Source organism: Carcharhinus amblyrhynchos, chromosome 4, assembly GCF_965287045.1.
Source record: "Carcharhinus amblyrhynchos chromosome 4, sCarAmb.v2.hapA, whole genome shotgun sequence".
Taxonomy (NCBI): domain Eukaryota; kingdom Metazoa; phylum Chordata; class Chondrichthyes; order Carcharhiniformes; family Carcharhinidae; genus Carcharhinus; species Carcharhinus amblyrhynchos.
Genome location: NC_137327.1, coordinates 24,122,508 through 24,141,558, shown reverse-complemented (window position 1 = coordinate 24,141,558; position 19,051 = coordinate 24,122,508). Strand labels below are relative to the sequence as shown.

At 41.3% G+C, this 19,051-nt stretch overlaps 2 protein-coding genes across 5 annotated transcripts in view; one reads left to right on the top strand and one right to left on the bottom strand.

Annotated features, from left to right (window-relative positions):
* uraha (urate (5-hydroxyiso-) hydrolase a) overlaps positions 1-5,968 on the bottom strand; it is a 101,796-nt gene extending 95,828 nt beyond the window's left edge. For 2 of the 4 annotated variants that reach the window (XM_080186844.1, XM_080186846.1), the window contains exon 1: positions 4,888-4,985. In XM_080186844.1, the coding sequence (XP_080042970.1) occupies positions 4,888-4,953 (66 nt within the window). In that variant the 5' untranslated portion in view covers positions 4,954-4,985. Of the gene's footprint in view, positions 1-4,887; positions 4,986-5,909 lie in introns of those variants that run through there. The other 2 variants (XM_080186847.1, XM_080186845.1) reach the window with 2 other exon arrangements.
* The window catches only part of cdh31 (cadherin 31), a 61,372-nt gene continuing 47,318 nt past the window's right edge, over positions 4,998-19,051 (top strand). The window contains exons 1-2 of the mRNA XM_080186842.1: positions 4,998-5,267; positions 5,585-5,684. Coding sequence (XP_080042968.1) covers positions 5,223-5,267; positions 5,585-5,684 — 145 coding nt within the window. The 5' untranslated portion in view covers positions 4,998-5,222. The remainder of the gene's footprint in view (positions 5,268-5,584; positions 5,685-19,051) is intronic.

Genomic DNA, 19,051 nt, shown 5'->3' with positions numbered 1-19,051 from the left:
AATGGTTAGCACTGCTGCCTCACAGCGTCAGGGATCTGGGTTCAATTTCAGCCTTGCATGACTGTGTGGAGTTTGCATGTTCTCCCTGTGGCTGTGTGGGTTTCCTCTGGGTGCTCCGGTTTCCTCCCACACTCCAAAGATGTGCGGGTTAGGTGGATTGGCCATGGTGAATTGTCCCTTGGTGTCTCAAGATGGGTAGTTAGGAGAATTACTGGGGTAATGTGGGGTTACAGAGATAGAGCTTGGGTGAGATGCTTTGTCAGAGAATCGGTGCAGACTCGATGAGCCAAATGGCCTCTTTCTGCACTGTAGTTATTGTATGTTTCATCATGTCCATTAAAAAGGAAATCTGGCTTGCACTTATGTGGAATCTGATCTCTTCCCTCAAACATACCAAAGTGTTTCAGTTTTTAAATTACTTTAACTAGTAGTCATTGCTCACATACATGATCACAACAGGTATCTTATACAGTCTATTTATTTAGGTGATATTGGTTGATAGATGACTATTGGCCACAGCACCAGCGAGCTCCTGCTCACTAAATGTTGTCATGCAATATTTACAGCCTACCTGAAGCAGGCAGAAGATAATTACATATCACATTTCAATGGTATATGTCTGAAAATGCAGCAACTTTCCAGTGCACCAAAGTGCCAGCTTGTATAATGCTCCCAACTCTTGGTTCAAGCACTACTTTGCAATGCCATGTGTTAATGATCAAACCTGGCCACACTAATCCATACAAGCTGCATGTACAGACATGCAATGTTTCAGGTTATAGATAAACAAGCCAGCAAAAAAACTACCTCAACACAAAACAAAGCTGTTGGCAAAGAGCCTGAACTGCACCAATAACTTCAACGTCGAATCCCTGTTGTAGACTGCATCAAGGGGCTGTAGCAAATTTTCCTGAAGTCATGTGCTAGTAGTGGTTCAGGGAGAGGATAAGATTCCCCTCCCCTACCTTTTCCCAAAGGTAGGAGAGTCTAAAAGTAGAGGGCATAGGTTTAAGGTGAGAGGGGAGAGATACAAAAGGGTCCAGAGGGGCAATTTTCTCACACAGAGTGGTGAGTGTCTGGAACAAGCTGCCAGAGATAGTAGTAGAGGTGGGTACAATTTTGTCTTTTAAAAAGCTTTTAGACAGTTACATGGGTAAGATGGGACATGGGCTAAACACGGGCAATTGGGACTAGCTTAAGGGTTTAAAAAAAAGGCAGCATGGACAAGTTGGGCTGAAGGGCCTGTTCCATGCTGTAAACATCTATGACTATGGCTCTATGACTCTATAAACCAAGAGGATGATCCAGATGAAAAGTTTTTACTATAAATGACTTGTAGTAGCAGAATAGTAAATGTGATCTTTGTGATAGGGCAGGATTTTAAGACTTCACTGATTACAAAATGGTAAAATCCCACCCAAGGTCAATGAACTTTCTTATTGTCCGCCCCTCGCCCGCTCTGATTCCTGCGGCGGGTTGGGAAGTAAAATCCCAGCCTACGTGTGCTATTTCACAGCATGTAACACACTGAGGAGATATTCCTTAAATGTCACCCACTTCATATCAGTAACAAAATGTATATTTTCTCAAAAGAAAATGATCAGTCAAAATCCTACTGAGGTTAATATTGTCATTGGTAGGGGGAATACCTTGTAACAAAAAGATACTTGCTCTGGATGTTTCTTACCCCACTCATTCCCGTGTGAATTGAATTTCACACAGGGATGTGGTAAGCTGCAGTGAGTTTCCCAGTATTGACACATTGATGTTATAGTCAGGACAGGTCCTTTTCCTAAATGCCAGGTTCATTAGGCATTCTGGATGATCTTTTCCCTCCCCGCTAATGTATTGTCAGTGTACAAATATCACATTCCCAAAAGAAATGTTCAAACTACATATCAAATATTCCCTACAAGCTAACAATTATGCGGAGGCAGTTGCATAGTGGTATTGTCACTAGACTAGTAATCCGGAGACCCAGGTTAATGCTCTGGGGACCCAGGTTTGAATCCTACCACAACAGATAGTGAAATTTGAACTCAATAAAAAAAAACACCTGTAATTAATAGTCTAAAAAGATGACCATCATCAGTTGTCGTAAAAACCCATCCGGTTCACTAATGTCCTCTAGGGAAGCAAAACTGCAGTCCTTACTTGGTCTGGCCTATATGTAACTCCAGACCAAAAACAACGTGGTTGACTCTTAAATGCCTTCAGGGCTGTGCAATAAATACTGGCCCAGCCAATGATGCCCACATCCCATGAACAAATAAAAAGTTATTAATGACAATGGGTATTCTGTTCCAAAGAGTATCTAGGATTGAACTAAAAAACCTGCAAATGTAAAAGAGGCCCCTGTGCACATTTTCATGATTATATTTCCCCTGCAGCACAGTGAATGAAACCTGTGCAGCAGCTTTTGGCAGTGTTTACTTTAGGTGAGTATCTTTGTATTGTGATAACAGTGTGTGAGTAACTCAGCTGTAACTTTGGGGTAAGATAATCACGAAGGAGAAAATAAGGCAAAAGCAAATGGGAAATGATATGTTAACACATCATTGAGAAAAATGCCCCATTAATCAACTTTTATAATCAGCAGTGTTATGAGAGTGTTGTTCCTCTCTCCATTACAAATGCAGTCACTGTCACAGATTTACTTCTCTCACATGGTGAAATACATTAGGGAATGATTCCTCTCATTACATGTAGCAACATCAAAATACCTCCGTGACGCTTTCATCTGTGTTATTTCAGGTGGAATTGCAAACACATTGGAAAAAAAATCTTTGAGTTCCCTCTGAACAGGAAATAGAGGAAGACCCCAAAACTGATGAGTGCAGCGCCCATTTCTCAGCCAGGACTAAGTGCTGGCAAAGGCAAAATACTGCAGATTCTGAAACCTGAAACAAAAGCAGGAAATGCTGGAAAATCTCAGCAGGTCTGACAGCGTCCGTGGAGCGAGATTAGAGCCAATGTTTTGAGTCAGGATGTCTCGGTGCTGGCAACTTGCCACTATTATGCAAATGATGACCAATTTTCCATGGTTCTGCCTCTGTTCTTTAGTTGCAGACAGCTAGATGATTTCCCAATTTAGACATGATCCAATTTCTCGGCTGGCAGTAAGTTACCACAGGAATTTTAACTACGTCATCACCGCCATGCACCCTCACTTCCTGTTCAAAATCTCACCCTGGTCAAAGCAGCCAACAACATATTTTCTGTGGTGGCTGTGATGTAATTGTCCTCATTCTCTTCAAAGCAACTGATAGAGTTGCTTGCTCTATCCTTTCCCACTGCCACGCCACCATGGTCTCTGGCTGTACTTAACATTTTGTTCCACTACATTTAACATAGCACCTCTGTTTAAAGCCAGGAATCCTCAGTGGGGAAATGGATTGAGTAGCTGCACCATGAGGTTGAAACTATTTGTTTATATGTATGGGAAATGTATATATATATTTATATATTGTCAATTTATAAATTCCAAGTTTCTACCCTTCAAGGGGATAACAATCAGGAGGAAATTGTTGACATTTGCTGTCTGTTAACCATCTGACATTGTGAAGTGTGACAGGAAGGTGCTAAAGTAAGTGTTTATATATACAGACACTGCCACCAAACAGGGGGATGGGTGCAAAATCAAGAATTAAAGTTTACTTATTAGTCACAAGCAAGGCTTACATTAACACTGCAATGAAGTTACTGTGAAATTCCCCTAGTTGCCATGGTCCGGTGCGTATTCAGGTCAATGCACCTGACCAGCACATCTTTCAGAGCGTGGGAGGAAACTGGAGCACCCGGAGGAAACACATGCAGATACGGGGAGAATGTGCAAAGACCACACAGACAGTGATCCAAGCCAGGAATACAGAATTCTTACAGCACAGGAGGAGGCCATTTGGTCCATCATGTCTGTACCAGCTCTCCAAATGAGCAATTCACTTAGTGCGGTTCTCCTGCCTTCTCCCTGTAACCCTGCACATTCTTCCTTTTCAGGTCACAGTCTATCCCCTCTTGAACACAGTGGTACAGTGGTCAGCACTGCTGCCTCACAGTGCCAGAGACCCGGATTCGATTCCTGGCTTGAGTCACTGTCTGCGTGGAGTTGGCATGTTCTCACCGTGTCTGTGTGGGTTTCCTCCCACAATCCAAAAGACGTGCTGGTTAGATGCATCAGCCATGCTAAATTTCTCCCTCAGCGTACCCGAACAGGTGCTGGCCTGTGGCAACTAAGGGATTTTCACAGTAACAACATTGCATTGTTAATGTAAGCCAACTTGAGACTAATAAATAAACTAAACTGAAAATTCACTGGCCCTGCCTCCACCACACTAACAGGCAGTGCACTCCAGACTTCAACCATTGCGCTGTGTGAGGGACAATAGCGAAAAAATTTCAGGACAACGAACAACCAACTGAGCAAACATAAATTTCAGTTCAATAAAAAGCACCAGTTCTGCCTTTCAAACATCAACTTGCATTGATATAGCGCCTTTAAGGCATGTATTCAAGAGAGAGCGAGGGGCAAAGAGGACATTTCAGAGCTGCCATTGGGGGGAAGTGGGGAGAAGTGCTGATAAGTGAGCAGAAATAGAGACGTTCCACCAGGATATTCTCCCTAGAATTCCTGCTTCCACATTACATCATGTGCAATTGATTCATGTACAGACAATAATCTCTCCCTAACATGCAGGGAGAATTAGCACAATCCACGCAAGCTATCCTTGTTGGAAACTTCAAGCAGCCCATGTAGGGATACAGCCGGAATGTCTGGGAGAGGATTCAAGCAGGCAGGCTGCTGGGGTTGAGGAAAGCTCGACACTGATATAGCAAACCCCGCCCCAAGGGCACAGCCGCCTTCATATTACTGCACACTCACACACATACCCCAGAGGCTGACAAAAGTCCCAGTTGCTGCACAGTTCTTCCAGGAATCGGCCCGATTACCCTCATCTTGGACCGGGAGTGGGAGGGAAAGGGACTGAACTAGATAGAGCTGCCTTACCTGTCCCCACCCAGGTATTTCAACTCCCAAAATTGGACACAAACATCCGGCTGCCAGCCAATGAGAGAGGCAGAGGAAAGCACCTGGAGACGTCACCTGGTTTTGGGGCAGTGAAAGAGATTTGTAGAGTTGTTCAATCAGACAGAAGTCGGGACTGCAGCACAGTAAGCAGAGAACTTCTTAACTCTGCGCTTTGGAAACTCACTCGGATATTTCAATGAGAAATTTCATCTTCTCCACCCTGGGAATCCTCTCCCTCCTGGTAAGATGCACTCTCCCTGCTTGCTTTACAAATCTTAGAGACCCCTCTTTAATTCAGCCAGCCTGCTCTGACCCACACCCTTAACTGGGGCGTGAACTCCCCCAGCTTACACTGTCTCCCCCTGCTCTCACTGTCCGTCTCTCCTCACTTTATAAATCTATGCGGAACTTATACAATCCGATCAGTTAATGTGGGATGTTAACTTGCTTTGGGCTGGGGGGATGACACTGGGGGGGGGGGGGGGGGGCCTGATGGTAAACTGAGGAAAATGGCCCCAAGTTATCAATCTCTCTTTCTAACCTGTCCTGATTTCACAGGTTCCTAATAGTGAAACTGCCACACGATGTAAAGGGTTCGACCAACACAGCTACACATTCCATGTGCCCTCACTGGAAGTGGGACAGATTCTTGGCAAAGGTAAGCAAGCAAGCGCTCAGGAAATCCCCCCCCGTGTCCAGAGGGGAGGAAAATGCAGAAGTGAGAGATCAGGGGATTCACACTGGGAAAGAGCTGGATAGGAATCCAGTCCGGATCGGGAGCAGTCCTGGAATTGGGGCTGGGGCGAGGGGGGGGGCGGGTGGGGAGCGGCAGGAGGAGGAATTGAAAGTAAAAGGTGCGCTGGGATGCAGAGGAATTACTTACCCTGTCTTGCATTCGCCCTCCCCTTCACATTTGGAATGTACGATCGAGATTTAGCAGGGCGGTGGCTGGAGTTTGCACTCTGAAATTCTGACCTGTTTAACTTCCTGTTAGTACAGGTGTGTGTTTCTCTCTAAAGTGTGTGCACTTGCCCAGAAAATCTAACCTTTTTGGCGAAGGGTTGGGGGCTTTATCTGGTTTTTTTTCAACGAATGTTTGTATTTCGAATTAAGTGAGAGTTCAGATGTGCAGTCAGCGATAGCATTATCTGGATCTTTTAACTGAGCTCCCTTGTCTAATCTAATGTCAGTAGTCAGGGTCTTGTCTGTGTGATAATATCCTCCCTGGCTTAGTTTTCTAACTGTGGTATCCCAATGTAAAATTCTGACCTAGTATTGAGTGCAGCCAATAGAAACTTTTAAAATCTGATATTGGGGAATAAATAATGGAACAAAATTAAATTTTATTCTGCAGTGATGAGGGGGGAACTGAAATATTTTGCCATCCAAAACAGGCCCCCCAATCAGGCTTTAGTATCTCCTTATTGAGTAGACTTCACCCTGTTGCACTGAGAGCTTCCTCTTTTTCCTTTGATCAGTTGTTCCTTTTTTCTCACCTTATAAACTTATTTGCATAACTGAATTCAAAGGAATTGGGCTGTTAGTTCAATTCTTTATTTCGTGTGTGTGTGTGTGTTTTGCCTACTTGTTGAAATCTGATGCGTGTTGCTTGATGGGGTTCTAATTTTACAAAATGGACGCCATCCAAGTTTCACAACGCAGTCGAGCTCACCTGAAAATGTCTCCTATACCAGCAATACCTATTGGTGCCTATAGGTGAATAGAGTGTCAAAATGGGGGCTTTCCATCAAAGTACTGCACTTTCCAACTGTAAAAAGTTTTAATTCTGCACTGTTTGCAATTCATAGACATGTAGTTTTGCAATGGTTTATTTGAGATTTTTATGAATAAAGTATATTTTTGGAAAAGAAGGTGGTTCGGGAAAGGCCACACTATAAGGCCTTTTAACGGAGGCAAACCGAGGGCCCGGGAACTGCAGAACACCCTCGACCTGCGTAACTGTGTGCCAATCTGAGAAATAATGGCACACAGTAATTTTTGAAGCATGTATATAGTTTTAAGTTTTGAAATGTTATGTCTAATTTGTATAGAACCGTAAAAAGTTTTAATTCAGCACTGTTTGCAATTCAAAGACATGTAGATTTGCAATGGTTTGAGATTTTTATGAATAAAGTATATTTTTGGGAAAAAAGAAACTTTCCTCTGTGCTGGACTGAAATGAATTGGGCAGTCTCTGAGGATCTGACCCTAAGTCCTTCTGTTTCAGTTGAGATTTTATTTTTCAAAGTTTTGAGATCCTCTGAGAAAGTGTTACTTCATTTTAATTCTACCATCCGCCAGGATTTTGTTTACCAGAAGGCTTGTGTTGTTGGGGAGAAAAAAAAGTAGCTGTCATCTCATCAATGATTTAGTTTAATGCAACGTTGACTTAATGCCGCATCGATCCGATTCATGGCTTTTGCAGGCACTTGACATGCACAAGTTTAAAAGATCGTTTTAGTGCCATTATCTGTTCCACTAGTTGTCACTGTACTAACATATCACTGAGGCATGCTGTACGTTTAGAGTCTATGTTCATGCCCTGCTTGCATTGTCAGGGTGAATATAATTGAAGCATCCACATGACTGTGTGATGTTGTTCCAGTGATAAAGCACAAAGAGCAGATGAAATGGTTCATTGTTGGAAGGATTTTTTTTGTATTTGAGATGAAGAGTTCCATTGCAGCCCATGAATTGGGTAGTTTAGCAAAATGCTGTAATGATATTCTGAGTGCATGATGATATTATGTCTTTAATCTTGCATTTCTCTTCTCTTTCTCCCTACCTGCTATTTATTTTGCTAGAATACTACTTTTCTGATTTGTGAACTTTACATTTACATTCATCCTTTCACTATGTGAATAGGATAATGACGTAAGAGGTGTGGAGAGCACATTAATGAGGAAAATTGTTCCCCTCTATTTGCCCTAAATGTGTTTTTTTGGCATTAGAAATGTATGTACTATGATTCCTAGTGAAACAAATATATTTGGACTGTACTTCATATTGCTCTGGATATCTCTGATTTCCCATCGTCCCCACAAATTAAGTTTTGGTTACTGACCTGAGATGTCATTAAGTTTTTGTATGACTCAAACCAGATGTTGATGACACATGCATATCTAATAGTGGTGGAATTTGAGGTGGGACTCCATTCTCAAATGTTTTATCTATCAGTTCACTTAATTATTTAATCACTTTCATGGAGATTGCTGTTCGATTAACCTCTATTTTCAACCTTCTACACTTTGCCATTTGGATATTCTCATTATTTCCACTTTGAACTGGATCAAACCTATATTAATTTAATCTATCGTACCTCTGCTTTGGTTGAGATTAGTTAAGATAGGAGATCGCAGCAGAAATCATCTTGTCCGTCGGGCTTAACTATTTACTGAACAATTAAAGTAAATTTTTCTCTCTTTGCTCTAATTTACTGCAATCCCCATTTTATACAAGGAAAGGTTGTCTTCTATGTGCCTTCAATTGCATTAAAGTGTAGTTGCTGGTTTGAAACCAAACCTGAGATCCATTGTGCACAGCAAGATCCCAGCAAATAAACTGAGAGTAGGTAACCAATAGCAGTGTAGATTGAGATGGAAATGTTGATCAAGACACCAGGAGAACTGGTTGCTCTTCAAGTTGTGTAATCTTTTATGTTGACCTTTTGTCTAAGATTAAGCCCAAGGTGAGGTGCACTGCCTTATCTTGTCAGCTTGAACCTTGAATGTCTCTCTCGTGGGGACCTTGAATTGGATTCAATTGGATTTTGAATTTGGTTTTTGGAGCAAGGAATGGATTTGGGTTTGCCTGGTCCATTCTGAGCACTGGCTTTGTTTTAAGGATGGAGTAAGAAAACTTTTACATCCACTGGGGGTAGTGCCTTGGTTTTTGAGTACAGATTTACAAGACACTAAAGACGATACTGTAAAATGATGTTAGTATTCTAGGTTTAGCAGTGGAAATGTAAAGTCTATAAGCCAAAATAATGGAACCTTGCTGGACCTCAGTCAGAGTGGTGTGTGCAACGTTGGAATATATATTTTAGCAGTGTACAAAACAGTTAAAACATATTCACTGAGATGTTGCCTTTTACGAGAAAAAACAAGTATTGCCAGAAAAATCAGAGCTTTTTACAAAAAGAATTGCAGAATGATAGAATATGAAATGATAGAGGTATTATGAAAGCATGGGATGGAGTAGCTAAATTGGATTGTTCCAGTTGTTGAAAGGTATAGAATGAAAAGCCGTAGCTATAAGCGTATGGAATTAACTTCCAGGGTTAGTGTTTGAGGATGAAACTGTCAACATTCAAGATTAGATTGGATACATGATTGACAGTAAAGGAGATAATGTGATATTGTGATGGACTTTGAGGTGGTGCTTGATTCTAGGAATCTTTTCTATCAAGTCACTTACAATTATTTAATTTCAGCTACAGCCTCCCTTTCAAGACTGGTAAATGTGATTAAAAATATTTGTCGCATACTGGGAAAAAGCCAACACAAACTGATTAGACTGAATAACTTATTCCCATGTGACAACTTATCTATGTTTCTTTGTGTTAACTGCCCCCTGCCCTATTCCTGTAATCCCACACATTTATCCCACTAATCCCCCAAATCTACATATCTTGGGATACCAAGGAACAATTTAGTATAGCCAATCTACCCAACCTGCTCATCCTTTGGGAGGAAACCCACACGGATAGAGGGAGAACGTACAAACTCCACACAGTCACAAGGCTGGAATTGAACCAGAGACCCTGGCGCTGTGAGGCAGTGATGCTAACCACTGTGCCAACCCATTGGTGGGCAAATTTGCTTGATTTGAAGTAATTTGAAAATTAATGACAACTCTAATTGAGATAACATTGAGCATACAAATTAAGAGAGTAGGCCACCCAGTCCCTCGAGTCTGCTCTGCTCGGGGTGGCACAGAGGTTAACATTGCTGCCTCACAGTGCTAGGGACCTAGATTTGATTCCCAGCTTGGGTCACTGTCTGTATCTGTATGGAGTTCGCACATTCTTCCCATGTCTGCATATGTCTCCTCTGTGTGCTCCAATGGCCTCCCACAGTCCAAATATGTGCAGGTTAGGTGAATTGGCCATGCTAAATTGCCCCTTATGTCAGGGAGATTACCTAAATAAAATACATGGGGTTAAGGGTTAGGACCTGAGGGGGATTGTGGTCAGTGCAGACTTGATGGGCCGAATGGCCTGCACTGCAGGATTCTATCATCCAATGAGATCATGGTTGTTCTGATTGTAACCTCAACCATTCTTGATGACGTCCCACCCATTTGTTAATCAAGAATCTATCCAGCTCTGCCTTAAAACATTCAAAGACTTTGCTTCTGCTGTCTTTTGAGGAAGAGAATTCCAGAGACTCTCAACATTCTGACAGAAAAATATTTTCCTCTTCTCCTTCTTAAATGCTTGACCTCTTGTATTACATCCTCTTCTCATCCACCCTATCAGAACCTCTCAGGAGCTTTAAAAGATCTCAATCAAGTCTCTTCTGACTCTTCTAATCTCTAGTGGATACAAATCTAACCTTTCCTTGTAAGACAACCTGCCCATCCTGGTATTAGTCTAGAAAACCTTCTCTGAATGACTTCTAATGCATTTTCATCTTTAACTTAAATAAGGAGAGTAATACTGTACACAATACTCCAGATGTAGCCTCACTAATGCCCTGTATAAATGAAGCATAACTTTCCTACTTTTGTAAACCATTCCACCTCACTGTAAGTAATGACATTCTATTAGCTTTCCTAATTACCTGCCGTACCTGTATACTAGCCTTTATGATTCATGCAGTGGCATACCCAGATCCCCCTCCACTTTAGCTCAGCAATCTCTCACTATTTAGATAATTTTTTTAAATTCTTCCTATAAAAATGAACAATTTTTCTTTCGCTCACTCAATCTATGTCCCTTTTGTAGGTTACTTACGTACACTTCACAATTTATTTTTCTACCTATCATTGTGTCATCAGAAAATTTAGCAACTATTCCTTCAGTCCCTTCATCCAAATCATTTTGTATGAATTGTAAAAAGTTGAGGTCCCAGCACTCATCCCTATTATACACCACTGACCACATCCTACCAACCCATTTGTATGAATTGTTTCTTAGCTAGCCAATCTTCAATCCATGCCAAAATGTTGCTCCCCTACACCACGAGCTTTTATTCTGTGCAAAAACTTTTGTTGTAACACCTAATCAAATGTCTTCTAGAAATCCACATACAATACATCTGGTTTCCACCCCTGCCCCCCTCCTTTATCCACAACACTTGGTTAAATATGATTTCCTTTTTGTAAATCCTATGTTTACTCTGATCACTTTGAATGTTTAAGTGCCCTGCTATTACATTTTTTTATAATGGTCTGTTAACATTTTCCCCATGAACTGACTTGTAGTTTCCTGCCTTCTCCCTCCCTCCCATTTACTGCCATTGTTACAGGGTTAGATATGTATTCGAGTAAGTGGTCACAAGTATCCAACACCTTCTAATGCAAGAGGAAGCATTGGCCTAGTTGGTAGTATTGCTAAACTATTAATTCAGAAACTCAGCTATTGTTCTCGGGACCCAGTTTCGAATCCTGCCACTGCGGATGATGGAATTTGAATTCAATAAAAAGTATCTGGAATTAAGAATCTATTGATGATCATGAAACCACTGTTGATTGTCGGGGAAAAACCCATCTGGTTCACTAATATCCTTTAGGAAAGAGAATCTGCCATCCTTACCTGATCTGGTCTATGTGACTCTAGAACCACAGCAATGTGGTTGATTTTCAACTGCCCTCAGGCAACTAGGGATGGGCAATAAATGCTGGCCAGCCAGTGATGCCCAGGTCCCACGAATGAACAATAAAGGTAATGGATAACTTCCCAATAGTAGCACTCGTGTAGGTGTGGGTTTGGTGGAAAGAGGAAGAAATCTAGTAGTTTTGAAGTTACTAAGAATAAAAAAGCAAATTTGAAATATTATCAATATCATGGTTTCTTTCACCTCGTAACGTCCACCCCAATTAGTTAGTTAGTTTAGAAATTCAGTAACTTTTTTTTTGCTTGAATGTCACACAGGTTGTTTAATCATCTTAAAGCTACGCTTGTCGGGAAAGATTTTCTAGTTAAACCTTCTTTTGTTTATAAATACCCGATTGCCCTGATGCCATTCATTGCATGTGTGAGACATTCCTGTGCAGTATGGAAGGAGTGCTGCATTGTTAGATGTATGGTTTTTTGAATGAGACAATAGAATGAAGCCTCATCTGTATTCTCAGGTGGAGGTAAAAGATCCTGCGGCATTTCATCAAAGATGAGCAGTGGAATTATCTCTAGTGTCCTGCCCAATAGTTATTCCTCTATCCACATAGCAAAAATGGATTATCTTGTCATTTTGTTGTTTGAGAGCTTGCTGTGCACAAATTGGCTACTGTGTTTCCTACATTACAACAGTGACTTCCTTCAAAACATATCCATCAGCTGAGCTATTCAATGATTCTTTAACAGTCCTATATCAAGTTCTTGTCGTTTTCTTTCTTTCCCTTTTATTCTTTCTCTACTCGGTCATTCTTTGTTCATCTAGTGAAGCCAACGTTTGTGACCTTGAAGTCTAGGTTTTGTCTGCAATGAGCGGCTTTTCATGGCAGAAATTTGAAAGAGGTGTGCCCAATCTGTGTGTGTGTGTTCAGAACACTGCTAAATTTGTCAGGCCTTTTTTTTAAAGGAGGCACCTTGAGCAGCTGTCTAAAATAGATGTTAGGCCTGTGCGAAAATATGTATTAAGATCTACTTAAAGACTACTGTCTAAAGACTAGATGGCAGTGCCAGTCCTGCTTCACCATCTTCAAAGGCTGCAACAGATCAGTGGTTTTAAAATTATACTTTTTAAAAAGAAAATATTTACCCATAGTGAAGAAGAGAGGAGCTCACCCAATTCTGTAGTTGAGAAGTTGCTACAATTGCTTCCTGCCTTGCCTGGCTGGAGGATTTACTCTTGGGTAGTTGAGTTAAATGGAGTGACTAAAATGATCGTGGCTGTTCTGTTTTTGTCCTTGGCTCTGTGAATGGAGTGTAACTGAAACAGGGAAATTGGAAGATCCCAGGTGTGTGTGTGTGTTTTTTTTTAAGCAAATTGAATCAGTACTCTTAAGTGATACATTTTTGAAATGAAAATGAATTATTGTAGTTTCTGCCACACCACCCCCCTCCCACCCCTTTCTTTACACCTGTGACCCAGGGCCGCATGCGGCCCATCTGGGTTCAGAGTGTGGCCAACAAGACACTTTTGTTGACCGTTGCCCATGCGCAGGGATACTGGATTCCGCTGATTTCCATCCACATAGTTTATCCTACCGGTATGACAGTGGCATGTAACACAAGGGCAAATAAAGTGAAGTTCATGCTGATTTCACACAACATTGATTGTGAGAACCATGTGTTCCCTCTGTGTCCAATCAAAATGTAAATATTTCTTTTGCTTTCACCATTTAAAGTTAACCGTTCAATTAATACGTCAATGTTAAAGTATTTTCTATGACTCGTTATAAAATATTTGGCGTATATTCAATCTTGTGGCCCACTCAGCAGCCTAGGTCATCTATCAATGTTTCACACCTCAACTCTTCCGTTTTCTTTCTACGTGAGCCTTCTGTTCTTATCCAGACATAGTTAATGAATGTTGCAGGTTAACTTGTTTTATGGGGAATAAAGTTGGTTTCTATCCTAAATCTAGTTACATTTTCCAATTGGGATTAAAGGGTAGAGATTGATCTCTCCAAACCCCTGGAACAGTAAAGCTCAGTACACAATGACACACACACACACAAACACCCCAAGATCAGTTAAACCAGCATGGACCAGAAATAACTCCAGATTTTCCTGGCCTTACAGAATTCCTACAGTGCAGAAGGAGGCCATTCGGCCCATTGAGTCTGCTGAGACCACAATCCTACCCAAGCCCTATCCTCATCACCTGACATATTTACCCTGCTAATCCCTGTAACAAAGGTGACAATTTAGCATGGCCAATCAACCTAACCCGCACATCTTTGGATTGTGGGAGGAAACTGGGGAGAATGTGCAAACCCCACACCAATAGTGATCCGAGGCCGGAATTGAACCCAGGTCCCTGGAGCTGTAAAGCAGCAGTGCTAACCACTGTGTCACCATGCTGCCCATGTATGACTCCATAGCATTCAAATTTTTTTAAACAAACTTCCCTCTATAATGTACTGTCATGCAAGTTACAATATCTAGGATAAACAAATACAGTCTAGAGCTGTGTATAATTTTACTTGGTCTGTGTGAGACCTTGGTTAAAAATTATAAAATTTAGACTTTGGCCTTTCCAGTGCTAAAAGCCATTTCCAGCTCTAACATGTCCTGTTCCCATTAGCGTATTGTTTAATGATTAAATCATTGGGAAAATTGCCCTGTAATTAAATATCTTACTGCATAGTTACAGGTTGCTTTCCATTCCATTGGCCTCAACAAACTGCTTATGAACTTGACCCTTGTACCCACTTTTTACAATGCAAAGTCTCTCCTGATTGCTTTGTTTTTTCACTGTACAGTGTTCCTCTTGGCCGGGTTTATTTAATCGATATTTTGTTACAGGTGTTCGAGAATGATGACCCCTCCCTGTGCCTCGTTGTGTAGCTCTGCAAACAGCCACTTGCTCGTTGTGCTTGGAAGAGAACCTCAAACTCGAGGGGTGATCTTAAAAACCACGTTGCCATTTTTGCTTGACTCAGTCAGCAATAAAAAAATAAATCACTAACCGAAACGGAATCCATTTGCACTTGAGGAAGCATTTTAGTTTCATTTTGTTCAAGTATTTCTTCCTCACTTGATCATCTTAGCTGCTCCTCCAAAAACTAACTTATTTTTCAGACTTGCTCAAGATGTTCCAGTGCACTAGATAAATTACCTCAGTATACTTGAGACTGAGTGATTACTTCTGACCACTGTATTTTGCAGAATTAAAATCTAACTTTCCCACGCTACTTTCAGCCACCCCTGTTTTTCAATACCGCCCCCCCCCCACCACAGCCAACTCGTTCGCATTTAATAGTTTTAAGTGATAGCCCGCATGCCATCTGCAATGTTCCTTTGATTTCTAAAGCCCATCAGTACACGTTGTCTTGATGCTGTTTATTGTTCCTGTGTCTCCATGTTTGACTTTCACCAATTAGCTTTCTGTCAAAATGGCCCCAGTCAAAAATCACAAATGATACACTGTGTAATTATGACTATAAATCCTCATTGGATATTTTTAAGGCAAGGATAGACACACTTTTGAACAGTAAAAGAATTAAGGGTTATGGTGAGTGAGTTGGTAAATGGAGTTGAGTCCACGAAAAGATCGGTCATGAGCTTACTGAATGGCGGAGCAGGCTCGAGGGGCCAAATGGCCTACTCCTTCTCCTAATTCTTATGTTCTTATTCTCAACGCCTTTACACATGTAAATATGGCCAACCAGGTTATCCTTGCAGGGTCTGTCCTCTGTTCTTCATCTCAGTGGCACAGAGGAGAGGAGGCAGCGGTATTTTCCCTGGACGAGTATTCAGAGCACAACCTGGTTCAAATCCTACCACAGCAGATGGTGAATTCAATAAAAATCTTCAATTAAAAGTCTAATGACCATGAAACCATTATCGATTTGCAGTTTTGTTTCACTAATATCTTATTTAGGGATTCTGCCATCCTTACCTGGAATGGCCTACATGTGACTCCAGTGCCGCTGCAATGTGGTTGACTCTCAGGGACGAGCAAGAAATGCTGGCCTAGCCAGTGATACTCATGTCCTTTAAAAGGAAACATCCTCACTAGGTTCCAGTTTTGCGTATCCACTCAGAGGGCATTTCCAACAATAGCTTCTTTTCCTGTCATATGCTTTTATCCCCAGAGCCTCCTAACTTCAGAAGATCTATCCTTGGTCTCACTATCTCCACAGCTACATTGCTCCTTACCTGCATTGTTTGTAGACAGCATCCAGTTCCATATGTATACTATTGACACCCAGCCCTTTCACTTCTTCACCTCTCTCCGCCCTTTTGCTATTCTGTGTCCACAGAAAGCTCTCTGATTTTATCTAAGTTGCAATTTTCTCGAGTTGAAACCTTGAGTAGATTAAGGCTGTTGTCTTTGTTCTGCCACAAAAACCTTGCTACTGATTTCCAGCTAAACCTTTGGCAGTTGTGGCATACTGCTTGATGCAGAGCTGAAACGCCAACCTCCTATCATCTGAATCATGAAGACTGCCTCATTGCACCGCTGTCACATCACCAGCTCTGCTGCTGAAACCTCGGCATGCCTTTCTCACCTCTGGTTAAACTTTGCTCCCTGTATCCTGCCCCTTTGCAAGTCCTGCTCACTCATCACCCCTCTTGTTGAACTATATTCATATATATATATTGAACTATATATTGATATTCTGTTGAAGGCTTCTGGCCTTCCATTTTCATTTAATTGTATATAAATGCTTCAAGAGCCCATACTCTGGAATAATATTTCTACCTTTACTAGCTCTGTAATTTTTTTCCCCTAGAACTCTCCATTCCTCCAACACTCATTTTTACAGATTCCTGTCTTTCCATTGGCAATGGCTGTATCTTCCATCCCTGGGGCACTAGAAATCCCCACTCGACTTTTAGGCGGGATTCTGACTTAAAGGCGTTCAGTCATTATCCAACAGATGATGGCTTTGCACCATTGGGTCCTCAGCCAAGCGCATATACCAAATGTCTGAACCTGCGGTTCCCTTCATATTGAGCAGGATGTCCCTTAAATCCTCCAATTTAAAAACCTCCTCCTATCTGAATCTTGGGTCTAGTGTCCATTGCGGCAGTGCTCTACATAAAATCATCATTTCAAAGCAAACAGTTGTTTTTATTGGATTAATGGGAAAAGTTTGTTCTGGGACTTCATTTTTTAAACTAGAGGTGCCTCTCTTTGAATATTATTTGTGTCTGTGTAGAAGATCACTTATTTGAATGTTGCCACAAGAGGATGAAATATATTGTTCTTTCTGAGTAAAGATTTATCAGTTCTAAGTAGATTAGAATCCCTCCAGTGCAGAAGGAGGCCATTCAACCCATCAAGTCTGCACTATACACTTGGACAGTGTATCTTACACAGGCTCTCTCTCCTGCCCTCTCCTCTTAACCTCACACATTTACCATGGCTAATCCATCTAGTCTACACTTTTTTGGACACTAATGTGCAATTTATCATGGCAAATCTACCCAACCTGCATATCTTTGGACTGTGGAAGAAAACTGGAGCACCTGAAGGAAACCCACGCAAGCACCGGGAGAATGTGCAAACTCCATACATTTTGGCTCAATTAGTGAGGATTGATAGCAGAATTAGCAACTTCCTGAGAAATTTTTGTTTTAACTAAGTTCAAGATTGTTGAATCAAATCTACAATGCTTCTTCTTCAAGGAGATCTGTTTGATCTGATATGAGGATTGAAATCTAGAACTGGTCTTTCTAGCGATTGAGCGTCATTGATTTATGAATTGGCAAAGTTTAAAATCTCCTTTCCTGGAGCATGTTTCTCTTTGGAGTGTGGAAGTCACCAGAAAGAGTTGATTGTATGGAATTTGTCCAATTTAATTTCGCACCCATGACTCCTATTCTTAAATCACAATGTGGGCAAATTCATCCTGCAAAAGCAAAATGCTGCAGATGCTGGAAACCTGAACTGAAAAGAGAACAGAGTGCTGGCAATGCTTGGCAGGTCGGGCAGCATCTGTGACAGAAAAACTGTTAATGTTTGACGTCTGTTACCCTTCATCAGAATGGTCTCAATGAGGGAAACAGACCAAAATGTTCATTCTGTTTTTCTCTCTGCAGATGCTGCTTGACCTGCTGAGCACTCCCAGCATTTTCTGTTTTTTAAAAATATATATTTGCTTCTTGAGCATTCTCAAACGTAAAGGGGAGGCACAGAGGTTAACACTGCTGCCTCACAGCACCAGGGGCCTGGGTTTAATTCCAGCCCTGGGTGACTATCTGCATGGAGTTTGCACATTCTCCCCACGTCTGTGTGGCTTTCCTCCCATGCTTCAATTTTTCCAAGATGATGCCAGAGCGAGGTGACTTCTTGCAAGCTGTGCCCAGCATGCCTTCTAATTCTACTTTTTACCCTCGTTCTATGCTTCTAAAACTTCATTCTAACTCTTTTAAACTCTCTCATTAAGTTGATCTTTCTCTACACCTAAGCTATGATTGTAACACTACATTCTGCACATTCTCATTTCCTTCTCTACGTACGGCATGCTTTGTCTGTATAGCATTCAAGAAACAATACCTCTCACTATATACCAACACATGTAACAAATCAAAATGTGTAGGGTAGATGGATTGGCCATGCTAAATTGCGCCTCAGTTACCCAAGATGCATTAATTACGTGGATTAGCCGTGGGATAGGGTGGGGTGGTAGGCTTGATATTCTGTCAGAGAGTTGGTGCACATTTGAGCCAAATGGCCTCCTTTTGCGCATTGCTTCTGCACTATAAGGATTGCTTGATTCTATTTACAATGAGAGCAATTTCCTAAGGAAAATTGTGTGCTTTTGAGTATTCCTACTCTGTCTATATATCTTTCTCAAAACACAACAATGCTCGCCTGCTCCACCTTCTAGAATGTAAAAGATGAGCAAATCCCACCAAGAGTTGGCTTTTTTTTTTGAAAAGAACTGGATTTTGACTTCAGTTTGAAGATTTTTATTCCTGTCACTAATAAACCAAAATCGCCACTTTCTTTTGCGAAAAGGCAGGAGAAGATAAAAACAGCTTCTGTTTGGAAAGGTGAACCAGATTGTGCCTTTTTTTTGGAATGTCCATTCATTTTCTTTAAAAAAAAAGTTTCAGTTTTGTGTAAATGTTAGTTTGGTTTGAGCTTTTAGACCAAACTTAATCACTCGTCATTCCTGGCTGTTTGTCTGGTGGATTTAGCATTCTTGTACTGGTGTGATAACAGATCGTGTTTCATT